A 13,565-nucleotide genomic window follows, 5' to 3' on the forward strand; every position below is an offset into this window, starting at 1 on the left:
GCCGACTTGCCATGAATCTCCAGGCTGTCTGGACTATAAGTGTGAAGTACTATTATATGGTAGAGGTCAGCTCTCCGTAGCTAGAAGGATAAAGTCCCTGACAAGAGAGAAACCGTTGACCAGAATGTTTCAGGCATTATCAGGAATATAAAAGATTGACCTTTCCAGGAAAAAAGAAAAAAAAAACAAAACCAAAACAAACCAACCACAAAAACCAACGAAAACCTCAAATTTTAATTTTAGATAAAGAGCTGCTTAATAAACAAAGTGATCCGAACAGCAGACTCTGGGCTGCACCAAACTTTGGGTAGTTAACCCCCATGATCCCACCAATCTGACGAGTAGGAGAGCACAGGGAACGCTCTGTCATGGGGTCTGACGAAGTGCTGCCCAGGGATCTGTCAGCCAGCGCATAGCTCAGCCTCCCCAGCTGTGTCCACAGCAGCAGTGGTCCAACTATGGAGCCCTCACCCAGCTGCTCTAGCAGACGTAGCAGCAACTCCTGCTGCCCCTGTCTCAGAGCAGGACGAATCACCCAGGGGCGTCGTTAGGTGGACCAGGGCCTTCATAAGCACACAGACATATCAGGAGAGATGTTCTGAAACCAGTACCCTGCCCTCAGGATTGAGAAGGCTGGCACAATTAAGAATTATGTATGAGGAGTATGATTCATAGATTATACCGTACCTTTCTTCAATTTCACTATTTTTGTTTGTGTTCTTTCATCAGCTTGCAACATGCAGGTGAAATTATGATGCATGTCCTCGTCTGTTACTTTTTTAATCCGTAGTAGCCTTGTGACATAGAACTTGTTTCCCAACCTGCAACAAGGAATGGTGTTAGCAACACTATCTGTACAGAAACCTACAACCAGCTGAGAGGCAGATTTTGAAAAAAAATTTGCAGTCCACAAAGTGCAGGACATTATCACATACAAACAAAAGTGCAATATTTTCAGGAAACCTACTGTAATTTTTTGAACTCTTCTTCACATATTGAAGGTTCATTCTCGGGGATACCCGAGCATTTTTCTGGAAACGTTTGATTGATTAACCAGTAGAGGCTGGCATCTTCTCGCATATAATAACCCAAGAAACCTGTGCAATTCAGTATCTCTTCTTTACCTAAACAAAGCATAACATGAGAAGATCTAGTCAGAAGTAGCATTCATGTTCAGAGTGCAGTAAAATGTCAGCTTTCCAGGCAACGCACCCCACGAGCTGTGCTCCCTTCTGGACATCGCAGCCCCTGCGCGATGTTTCATACATGTTCCACCTGCACTGGCTTTGGCAACCATGCCCAGGGCTCTCTTGTACCCTGTTGCAGGGTGACAGTCATCCACTGCTTTCTCTCAGATAAACTCTGTCACAGCCAGAAGAATTTAAACAGGCCCAGAGCATTTCAGCCTTTAGAGAACTAAAGGGAGTTGGACTCGATGATCCTCATGGGCCCCTTCCAACTTGAGATATTCTATGATTCTATGAACTAAACTGTGTGCTGCAGGCAGTGCCCCAGGGCCAGGTAAAAGTAAGTAACTGGTAAGGGGAATTACAACCAATGGATTATAATGGCTAAAGTATGGACTATTACTCGAAGAAAAAACAAAACCCGTCAGACCCCCAGCTGAAGTCTCACAGAAGAAATTCTCATCCCAGCTCCACACCTGGAAATCAGCATAATCCTGAATGTGTGAATAAGTCACTTAGTCAGTCAGCTACTTTGTACCTAATCGGAAGTGACAGGAATCACCCCTTAGAATCTGGTCAATTAAAAGAAGAGCAAAAGTAAAAAGACAACTGTACACTTGGGAAAATAAAGGCAGAAGGCTGCAGCCCTGCAGTCTGAGATTTGATGATTTGCAAGGCATTTTATTTTAAACGTTGTCGTGGGAAGCCTGACCTGAGGGTATCTGCAACTTTATAACACCATTTCTAGGCTATGCCAGCATCATTTCCAGGGAACACATCCAGAATGCCCTTTATTAAGTCACGAAAGCTGCATGTTAGGTCTTGTTCCGGCCATCACGTACAAATGCTTTCCAGTAGCGAGGCCTGCCCAGGAATTCTCTAAGGGCACACGTTATAAGCTGCTTTCTCGAGATTTATCAGAGTGGATGCTTCCAGCGGAACTGCTTAAGAACCATTAAAGCAGGATCCAGCTGAAAATGGGACCTTAGAAATCCAAATCACAGCTGCACAGACTGAAACATAGACCTAAACTTCTAGTATCATCTACCTTGCAACTCCAGCCTTTTCACCATACACAACAGCTATTTTCGGGGAAGTATTATAGAACACCATCTAAGCAATGACAGGTTTGAAAGGCCATCCAAAATTCCCTTCACTCTCCACTATGCCATCTGTCTCACTGCTCACCAGGTAGTTCAATGACCTTATCAAATAATCTTATCAAGGCAGATAAGAGATGGAAGACAGATGATTCATAATCATTTAGTGCTGAACCCTGCTACCTTCTAAGGGTTGGGACAAGCACAGTAAGGGGGAAGAACTGTGCAGGAAGGGTGTACTGGGAAGTTGGGAGACATAAGGCATCGTAGAATTGGGTTACTACCATTGGAAAAAGGACCTACCAACTGGTCTTTGTAGGAAGGAAGGAAAATTAGCATCTGAAGTCCTGGCTGAGCAAATAAGATACGTGTATGAGCAACAGAGGAGGTAAATATGATTTTTCGGACTTGGAAAGGAAGGACTGGGTAACCAGATGGGAAAAACCCTCACGCACAGGAAAGAAAAAAGACAGGTAAATTTCTGTTTTTAAAAACTAATTACAGCCTCAATCATAAAATCCTGGATCCTGTCCAACACCATATGAAGCCTGCAGACCGTGTTATCAACCTACTCCCAGCTAGAAGCACAGTCAAGGGTTTGGCTTTTGACAATACAACCAATTCTTTGCAGCAATGACATATCTGCATGCTCACACTGCCAGGACTGTCAGCCCTCCCACTTCTCATTTCCCTGCAGAATAACATCCTCAACTGCATCAGGTATTAAGGGGATTACTCATTATTGCTGTTCACTGAACAAACCGGACGTCTTTCACACGTTACTCCGTGGGATTTGCTATCTACAAAAGAAAGCCATGGAGAGCTGGTTTATCATCACCACCACTTTCTCTTGCTGGTCATAGCAGCAACCTCAGCTTCTGCCTCTGTAAAAGGGTAAATTTAGTGTACTTGTATATCAATCATGGAATACACTAGGCAAAACATAACCAGATGTGAAGATGGATCAGATCCAGAAGGGTGCACAGACAATTCTTAGTTTGATTACACTTAACCCGACCATCAACCATAAAGAGATCGGAACAAAAGCATATACATGCAGTAGCTACCACAAAGATTCTTGTACTAATTTGATACCTATTTCTGTTTCAATTTCTTCGTCGCGTCCAACTATCTCCAAAGTTACAGCCTCTGGTGCATCTAAAACAGAAAGTATTGCTATTGAATTAATAGCTTACTTACCTTCTACCACAGTAAAAATTACACATTTGCTTTATTTCTAAAACTAATCACATAGATTCCATTTAATTAAAAGAACAATATCTGGACTCTGGCATTATTAAGTAGTTTAAAGCACAGCATGTCCTGTTGAATTTTTTTCACATGCATACATATACAGTGCACAATTTACAATGGTTGGAAAGGCTCTTCCCCAAAACTCTTAGCAAGTTTGTACGACTTAGTTACAGCAGCCAATTTTGAAAAAAATAAAACTGCCAGGAAAACATACTAAATAAATTTTCCAGAATTGGAAATATGTCATATAAACTTCTTCTGCTGCTTTTTTATTTTTGAAATTATTGTGAAATAGTTCAGATTACCAGATTTGATCACCCCTGTATATATTTATCAAATGAGAGCTGTAATTAAAAATCTCCATAGTAAGTAGAACAAAAAAGCATGCTTCAGAATTTCAGAAAGCTTTCTTACCTTCTTCTACTACCAGCTTAATTGTATTTGTGCTGTGGTACATCTTTCCTTCATGACTGATTAAAATTTTACAGGTATATATCCCAGAGTGCTGTACTGTTAAGGTTTTAAAATCCAGTTCCCGCTCTGTTTCATTTTCATAGTTCTTACAGTCCTGCATCAATAAAGACAGAAAATACTATTCTGTAGCAAACATACATTCAAAACCTTAAAGTTAAAAATTATTTTTGAAATGAAGTGTCACCATCACTCTTTTACTATCTCAATGACATTTATCTGACCCAAAAGAGGTGGGGGCCCAATTTTCAGTCATGGTCACTTAAATGAAACATTTGAACATTTAACCTGTTAGAAGTTGAGAGCACTGCAATTCCAAGTAAGCGTCTGAGTATAAAAACACTGTATTGGGAATTTAAATGCACACATCTATTTTTTTCAAAATGATGGCTTGGGTCTGTAGGTGTCACCTGCTTGTGGCCAAAATTGTCTAGACTTATGAGGAGCTTTCACTTTAAAGCAAAATGCCTCAACAATAGGGAAAGTGACAATCTCAGAGGGTGACAAGAGTTGGACTCACATTAGTTTACCCTCTCTATCCTCCAAAACAAACTCTGGTTTGTTTTTTTTTTTAAAATTCATAGCACATGCTAAGTGAAATGTCCTACGAAAACGCAGCAATATTTGTTTCTGGTCTGAATTACCTTAGATCAAGAAGGGAAATGATCACTGCCGGAAATTGTCCAGGGAATGGACATTTCCTGGGTGCATATGCTTACTACCAGGCTCTTATACAAAAGGCATGTGTGACCATCCCTGTTTTATCTATCTCAGCTTAGGGTGTGACAGGAAGGCTTTGAAAATTTTCACCCAATCAAGCGCCAAAGGATATTTAGATGCAAGGATGGCTGCTTCATCTGTCTTCCACAGTATTAGGCATTAAAATACTAGGTATCAGTACACTCAGCTTAGCCATGAGAGAGGTCAGTCTGGGGTGTGGTCCTTTACCAAGGAAAACATATCCACCTATGGCCCTATCCATCAATGGTCCTATCCTCCCATGCCCCAAAGGACAGGGAAGCAGGGCTGTGGCTCATTCTGCCAGGCAGAATCCAGATGCCCGTACTTAAGCTGTCAAATTCCTTTCCTGAAACTGATTCAACACGGAGTGAACAGGGTCTGTTACTCCAGCCAGGACACCTGAGAGGAATAAGGAGCACTGGTCAAGGCGATGCATAGGCACAGGGTGGAAGAAACCTATTCAGAGTGCTTCATCCAATAGTTGAGCACAACACCCAACAGTTACAGGTGCTTACACAACTATCATCTATGCTCTGACAAACGCTGGTAAAGAGAAGACCAATGATTTGCCTAAAACAAACAGAACTGGATGTGATACATATTTTGTAAAAAGTGTTCAGAAACGGCAAAATTGAAAAGTTTGCAATCACTTTACAAGCACGTGCCAACTGTAAAACAAATATCTTGGCACCTCCTTTAGTGTCAGGATAATATCTGTATCAGCAGAGTAGCAGCTGGCTAAACCAGCTGCTGGCTAAATCAGCAAACACACAGGCACATCAGATCTTTTACCATTCCAAACTACCAGTTTACTAATAATTTCTGATTTTTCTAACAAATCTGAGAGCAGAGAAAAACTTTCTTTTGTACATCCGTCTAAAGTTTTTTTCCCTAATTACCTGAGAAATTAAAGCTTTACAAGGTTTGTAGATGCTTCTAAAAATTTGTTTGTAATTAATTTTTCCTGCAATCAGATGTTTTGGTTCTATAGCCAATGATTTGAGTGACACTGTTTCAGTAATTACCTTGTACCATGTTATGCTGTCATTTTCATTGACAGACAAATCACTGCATTTCAGTGAATGACCAGTTCCAGCATTTTTAATTTCTGTAGTTAAATGATTTTTGTTGAAACAGCTGCTTTTATTTCTTTCAAGTACATTCAAGGTCCACTTTTGAATTGTGAAATTTTGTTTTCCATTGCTATGAAAAAAAAATTAGCAAAATCAGTTTTAGGAGCTTTTTAAAGGAACGTAGCTTAGTGAGTTGCACAACAAATAAATTCTCTAACACATCTGTTTTAGGTAAAAAGTACATCTACAGTGACCTAATTATTTATATTCTCCCTTATTACTTTTCCACCCCCAAATATGTGTTATTTCCCATAACAAAAGAGGTTATCTAAACTAAATCATCTATCACAAAACATTTGACAATACAATTATATCTATGAAATATGACAATATATGCTATATCGACCAGAACAAGGATGCAACAATCTGTGGCACCATGCATAGTTACAAGTGAGAATAAAAGTTTTAGGACCTTGAATCAGCTAGTGATTTTGCAGGTTTAATCTCCTATGCATTGCTAAGGTTTAAAGCAGTAACTGAAAAATATATTTGTAAAATATGTCAAAAATAAGATGGGCAATTCTGTTATTGTTCATAAAGCAACATTATTCATTGTTTGATACTGTGCAAATAATCACCGATATTTTGGAAATATTTCTAAACTACACAAGTCTCATGAATTACAAAATCACTTATGGATTCAAGCATGTCTGCAAAACAAGGCATTTTGGAAAGCGTTAATCTCTTTGTCTTTCAGTCTGCACTGATCAGAGTTCTACAGTAGCTGGCCACCCCAGGTTGACTGGAAGATCCAGGAACAACCACTTCTAAAGCAGAGTCATCACGTCCCAGGCAGTATCTATAAAAGATCAGGTGAATATGCTCCAAAAATGCCTCTTTTGAATACCTAGGAGCTGACCATTGTCATTCAGATATCTACTGCATTCTATCCACATATTCCTCTAAAGAATCAGATTATAGTTGTGAGTTATTTCATTGCTGGATATGTCCAAATACATGACTACCAAGGGAGAAGAAGCTGGAGGACTTTTGGCTTAAGTTAGGGCTTAAGAGAAAGTCGTATGGTGCTGTAAGTTAATGGGTGAGACTTCGCAATTAGTGCACAAAGCTCTCATTTTTTACTGAACAGGTAGGGTCTGACAAAGCAAAAGCAGCAATCACAGAGCACTTCCCTCCAGTGTCAGTCATATCTTCATAAATATGTTTGAATCTTTCTGTCTCCAAGAAAAGAAAAAGGAATCGTTCCCATGAGAACTGAAACTAGTCAAGAATCATTTCGATGAGAAGGGCTAAGGGGACAAAGCAGTTGAAATGGAGAAGCAAGCCTGACGAGTGTATCACCTTAAACACCATTCTTGACTAACATTGCCTTTTAATTGTCACAAGATTCAGAAGAACTGTTAGGACACCAATGATATGATGAATTTAGACCAAGTTTTGGTTTGGGGTTTTTTTCCCTCTTTAAGCTCCCCGAACAGATATATTTATGTATTTTGCTCACCCTCTTCACATTGTAGCCCTTTTTCAGCCTACACAGGTTCTCCTTGTTCTTCTTACTCACTTGAGATATTCATTACTCATAATTGCAATCTAAATGAAAACATAGTGGTTTGGTCTCTCAATCAGTTAACTATGGTGTCATAAACAGGAAAAACCTTATCAAAACTTTTCCATCAGAGATGTACTTGCATGGGTATTCACAGTGGGTGGAGCCCTTCTCACCTATTCTTCAACATCACATTTACACATTTAAATCACAGTCAGCAGTGGGACCACAGTCAATAGTCACTCTTTTAGACTACAGTTTAGGTGACCTATTTTATATGTTTGGTTTAGGACAAGATAATCTGTGCCCCAGAAAGGCCCCTCTCTCTCCCTGACAGTAAAGGTACCTAAGATAAGTTTAGGTGTAGACATAAACATTAGTTCCAGTTAATTCCACCAAGTCTGTGTGTTTCTTTAGGCATCACACTAGTATCTGAATACTGCTGGAGAGGCAATTGTGGATCCAGCCATAAAATACATATGATTTTACTATCTAGATTCAGCAGATGAAAGAAAAGGATCAATAAAGGCACAGGTTCTCCTCAGCACTGCGACTCCACAGAGGTTTTCTTCTGTGATCGTATTTGGTGAAACGACTTCAACAAATACGAGGATTTCACCCCAAGTAGATCAAGATGTTCTACCTGATGAGCCAAAATCTGGCAAGAAGCAGCTCCCTGGAAGGTGACAAAACCATACCTATGCAAACTAAGATGAATTTGGCTTACATAATTTCTAGTTGTCTGCCATATACATGATTTTCAACAAAAAAATGCATTGAGTTGTATTGTTTAAACTGCTAGTGTCTGAGCTGTTATATTTCTATCCTGGTTTTCACTTGCTGAGATTCTTCAGTAATAATTTGTGGGGAACAGAACCATTTCTGGCTTAACAGCCATTCAACTCCCTCTGCCAAACCCACCAAGAAGGAACAACAAAAACTAGCTTGACTCAGGAGAGGATACAGGGAAGTGAAAGCCCTTAGACAATATAAACCACGTCTACTGGATACATGGCCAACTCTAAGTCATCCCTTAGCTGTTTCACAGCAACAAGCCAGTGTTATCTCAATATTTCAATCTACTGCAAGAACCTGTCACTCTGCCTTCCAAACTACAATATTAATTCTAAATGTGTGTGTTCCCACTGCTTTCAACTGTTCTAAACACATTGAAAAAGTAAAGAGTATTAGGATCTTAAAATGTATCATGCGTTTATCACGGATCTCAGTACTTTCAGTTTTTTCAGGAACCTGCATGTTCCCTCAGTTTCAAGGTCACCAACACAGAGAAACCAGATGACCTGCTTTTTTGTATTCTGGTTTTTTTCTTTGATAACCACAGGATATAGGCTATGAAAAAACATACAAATTAGAAATCCTACCAAAGATGTGTGACACAGTTTTTCTGCTTACCACTCCCACTACAAGTGCACATGAAATCCTTTATTTTCAAGAAATATTGCTGAAGATGGACAGGTGATGTCTATTAATTCCTGAATTTATAACCTAAGTCTACTATACTAACAAACACACGTGAACACATCAACACACACATACGTACACTTCAGCTATCTATGCTATGTCTCAGCAGGATGCTTCTGCTTTAACTGGAAAACTTCTGATTCTTCTTTAAGTCAAAAATAAGTGGATAATACACCATAAATACACTGTTATATCACTTTCACCTCTTGCTTCTTGCATATTGTCAGTTGTAACATATCAGGAAAAAAATCCCTAAATTTAATTAGTTTGCAAAATCTGTCAACATGTGTTGTCTTACTTTTCTCGAAAATTTGCAGTATATTTCATTGTCACTTTGTTCACTAAAACTGCCTAAACAGTTACAAGCATTCTAAAAATCATTTCCCATATAGCTTACGAATACTTATCTCTAAATTAAATAGTTGAAAATAGATAAATAAAAATATACTTAGAATGTCTGCTTTCGAAACCCAAACTTGAACCTATTATAAATGCTCTGAAATGAAACTAATTGCATTCTAATCGTCATTCTTATTAAATCTTAAACCAATTCAGTAGTCCACAATAGCCCACAATTTTTCCCTATCAATAGAGACTACAAAAAGTCCTCTGTCTCTGCTGAAAACTGTTTCTGCACATAATCTTCTGTATTTGCTGAAATGTAGCTCCTTTAATATGCTTGCCAATAGTGAGAACCATCATATAAACTAAGCCCAGGTTCCCATTAAAATCCCATGAAAAAAATCCCCTTATGTCTATTGTTCCAGTGGTGAGACCTGTAAAGAGTTCCCGTGTGAGGATTGCAAGATTCTGGCATGTGTCTTCATTCTGATCCTAACACAAAAATGAGTATCTGTATGGGCCTAACAGAAAGAAATTTTGAAAACACAAAAAAAAAAAAGAAAAAAGTTGTTTCAGAGTGGTCAAAATATATTCTTTTAATTAAGAAACCTTTTTTTCTCCAAAATAAAAATGCTTTCTTTCAAAACTGAGTTTTAAAATGCCATAGCATAATATAGTCCTAGAAAATGAAACAAAAAAGCAGAAAATCAAAACTCTTAATTCCAAATGAATGCTTTGATGTAACCAGAACCTTTCTTCTGAGCTTCTTGCTTAAGCAAATCAGCAAATCCAGACATTTCACAAAGGACTCAAACATTTTTTGTTTTCCAACAAATACTTATTTTAACAAACTTCATCCTAATAGTTTTACTTAAGGTCTTTTCCTGTCATCTCCTTCTTCTATACATAAGGCTGTTTCCTTCAGTTTTGAAGCTTACATTTTTTTGCATATTCAGAGTTCTTGTAATTTACTGTGGATTTACTGTCATTTCTCCAAGTCCTTAAAATAATCACAAAACCACAAGGATCGTGAATTAAGGCTGGGGTTATCACAGCTGTCCTCTCTTTTGTCCTTTATTTCAGACTCCTTATGACAACCTCCTTCAGTAGCCTGGCAATGCAGGTATGCTCTCTGCCTATCCTTCCCCAGGCCAAAGTAAGTCAGAGCCTGCATTTTATACCACTGGTTAGGTGCTGGCAGTAGAGTGAGTTGTTAGATTTAATAGCTTTTTAGCACCATATTTAGTGAAATGACCATATAGACAACTGATCAAGGCCATCGATAAAGCAAAAATTTAAAGCCAAATTCAGACTTGATATGTAAAGTACAGGTCTGTGACAACAGACAAGCCTATGTCTGCTATTGTCTAATGTTAACCCCTACGCACCAAAACCGAGCAGCTGGCTTCACCTGTACTACTTCAGACAAATGTCTGTACTCAATAATACACCACTTTTGCACGACCTTGCACAACAAAGTAGCCAAAGTACCATACTCATCACCCTTAAAGACAATTCTCTTAAGATTGGGTTTAACATGCATGAGTAAAATTTTTCTCAAGCTTTACCTACTGTTTGGATAAAGTGTGCCCTACAATTGAAAAGAAATCATATAAACCCAAAAGAAATATTCTACCAGCAGACTTTTCATTTATAATATTTAGCATTTCAGATACCGTGACTCAGTACTTTTTAAAATAGTATCAGGAAGACGATAATAATAATGATGCATGGAAAAATATAACTTAACTTGAAGTTTTCAGCTTCCAAGTTAACTTGGAAGTTAGCAACTGAAGTCTAGCTTAAAACTGTAAACTATCGAACTTGTGTCTGCGATGTTACTGGAGAAATGTGGAGAGCATTTTTCAGTATCCGCAGTCCCATAACCTTTACGAACCAGGCAAGAACCTTAAAAATATTACCTGGAGAACAGCACAAATCATTACATGCAAAATAATCTGCTTAAAATTAATTATTGCTTCAATTGTAAATGTTGAATTATAGTTTTGGTGCAAGTTAGTCATAAGAACTCCATGCAGCAAACCTTTGATTTAGTCCTTTAGTCTGCCATGGTGGTCTAATGAAGATTACCACCAAATAATTGAGGCCCACCCTTATTTCTCCTTTTGACTCATGATGTTCCACAGCGGTAAGAAATCAAATCCAATTATTCCATTTGTTCTTTGAACGGCTCCAAGCATGCAAAGGTTTGCACAGAAACCGGAGTTCAGCTATGCCACTCTTTGTTTATTACTTTACAATTAGACCACTTAGCAGGCCTCATAGTGTGAGATCCACTCAACGCAGTAAGAAGGAACAAGTCTGGTGGAGAAGACAAGCAAATGTTTCCTTTTACTTGGCAGTGCACAGAAGGGTTGCCTATCACTCATTTTGCTTAGGTAATTAATCACGAACCAGCAGAAATGCTACCTGCCTTATCAAAAGGTTTACAGAGCCTTTAAAAGGCTGCATCTGCCTATAGCTCTTTGTAAATATCATAGGTCTGCCTGGAGGGTTATTGTGAAATGATGTGGAAAATGACACCACAGTTAATGTAGGTCCCTGCACCTCCTTCGTACGGATGCCACTAGCAATACAAAGCAAGACAAAGAAATCAGCTTCTTCATAGACAAGTGCAAAGGCAGGATGTTCACCCCCCGGCTTGTGTACCCACCTGTGAGTGACAGAGTAATTTCCAGAGTCACTGAGTTCAGCTGGCCAAAACTCCAGAAAATTCATTTGGGAAACAATTCTGTGTGTTTCCTTTATCAGTTGCTGCTTTCCAGCATTTTCTTTGTACCAGTTTATTGTGTAAGCTTCTTCCTGAAAATGTTCTTGCATTGACTCAAGATAACAAAGGAAAAAATATTCCCCTTCTAGCACATCAATGGAGGCACGAAGGGGACACAGCTTCTCTTCAGAGAAAGAGGAAGAAAGATACATTAGGAAGCCAAGTACTTCTTTCAGAAAACAACATTAGCTTGACTTTAAAGAGATTTGCTGTGCCACTGGTCTTTTTTAAAGTGGCTTTCCTTCAGCCAAGTGGTTTGGCAGCATTTATTCGTTCCACCAATATTTATTTCAGTCTAAGAACTCAGTTTTCCAAGTCTTTATTCAACCTCACCCAAGCAAAACCAGAAGGCAAAGGACGGTAAAAAAAGGACATTTCCCTAAGATTCTTTCACATGGGTCCAACAGCGTCAGAATCAAATGGGCACAAATGGCAGAATCTGGCCTCACTCTCCAGTAAAGCAGCTGCCACAAACGGAAGGGGAAAGGAGAAATTCTTACATACGGTTTGACTTGACAAATATGGCTAATCCTCAGAACTGGTCAGCTGCCATAAAAGCAGAAATCCTATGAATTAACATTTGCATTTTCTTATCTTCTTAATTAAAACTAAATCATTATGTGGCTAGATTTCTTAAAAACTTCAGATATCTTTAGAAAAGTTGCCTTGGAATGAGATTATGTGTGTAAAATTTAGTCTCAAAGTCGGCTTTTCCAATCAAATTTTCCAAATGTACCTTTGCTTACAGAAGTCATAAAAACCAGAAAAGGAACCATGGTCTAGCATTAATAGTCAAGAACAAAATAAGCCTTCGGTCTCTTTGTCCTAAGGTTCTCAGAGATTATTGTTGTTTAGCAACTATTGCGACCACAATTCTGAATGGCACAAAAAGAAGCAGATTCGTTCTCTTCCTTGCTGTGGCTCCTCATACAGCCATGCTCCCATACAACATCATCAGGTGTCTCCAGGTAGCATCTCTGCTCTTTTTACTTCATAATTTTGGTATTTTGGACCAAATTTCCCAAGTCTGGAGCTGGGCTGAAATTGCCAAAACTTTTAAGATTTTGTTCTTAGCTGCAAAATACAAAACTTGCCCCACTCTAAACAACTGTCAAGAAGATGCCACATATTCAGCCAATATTTTGAAGGTTCTACTGTTGAAATGGGATTTATACTTACCAGTGGCAGATGCAACGATAAACATGAAAAAAAAAATCATCAGAGTCATTTTCTTCAGTTACTTCGCACTTCCCCAGAAAAATGAAACTGAATTGTTCTTGCTTGTATTGAACGCCTAAGAAAAACAGATTCACAATTCATCACAAGTGCGGTGAAACATATTCCTTTGAGCATGTGAGCAGTGTAACTATTGCCTGGTACTGAAGAGGGCTTTCCAACTGGAAAGTTACACATTTTTATCATAACAGCTATTTTCATGTATCAGGTAATGTATCTAGATTTTTCTTGGCAAGTTTATTTTAAATTCAGAAAGTGCTGCACGGTTTCCTTCCTCCATTTTCTTGTTCACTAGATTTATTTCACATTTCTGATTAAACT

General features: G+C 38.6%; 1 protein-coding gene across 1 annotated transcript in view; it reads right to left on the reverse strand.

Moving 5' to 3' along the window:
* IL18R1 (interleukin 18 receptor 1) overlaps positions 1-13,236 on the reverse strand; it is a 17,969-nt gene extending 4,733 nt beyond the window's left edge. Inside the window, exons 1-7 of the mRNA XM_009572970.1 lie at positions 13,188-13,236; positions 11,892-12,132; positions 5,779-5,956; positions 3,956-4,109; positions 3,383-3,445; positions 968-1,124; positions 688-821 (exon numbers count right to left, since the gene is read on the reverse strand). Of these exons, the coding sequence (XP_009571265.1) occupies positions 688-821; positions 968-1,124; positions 3,383-3,445; positions 3,956-4,109; positions 5,779-5,956; positions 11,892-12,132; positions 13,188-13,236 (976 nt within the window). The remainder of the gene's footprint in view (positions 1-687; positions 822-967; positions 1,125-3,382; positions 3,446-3,955; positions 4,110-5,778; positions 5,957-11,891; positions 12,133-13,187) is intronic.
* Between the last annotated feature and the right edge of the window lie 329 nt (positions 13,237-13,565).

Source organism: Fulmarus glacialis, unplaced genomic scaffold, assembly GCF_000690835.1.
Source record: "Fulmarus glacialis isolate BGI_N327 unplaced genomic scaffold, ASM69083v1 scaffold2850, whole genome shotgun sequence".
Taxonomy (NCBI): domain Eukaryota; kingdom Metazoa; phylum Chordata; class Aves; order Procellariiformes; family Procellariidae; genus Fulmarus; species Fulmarus glacialis.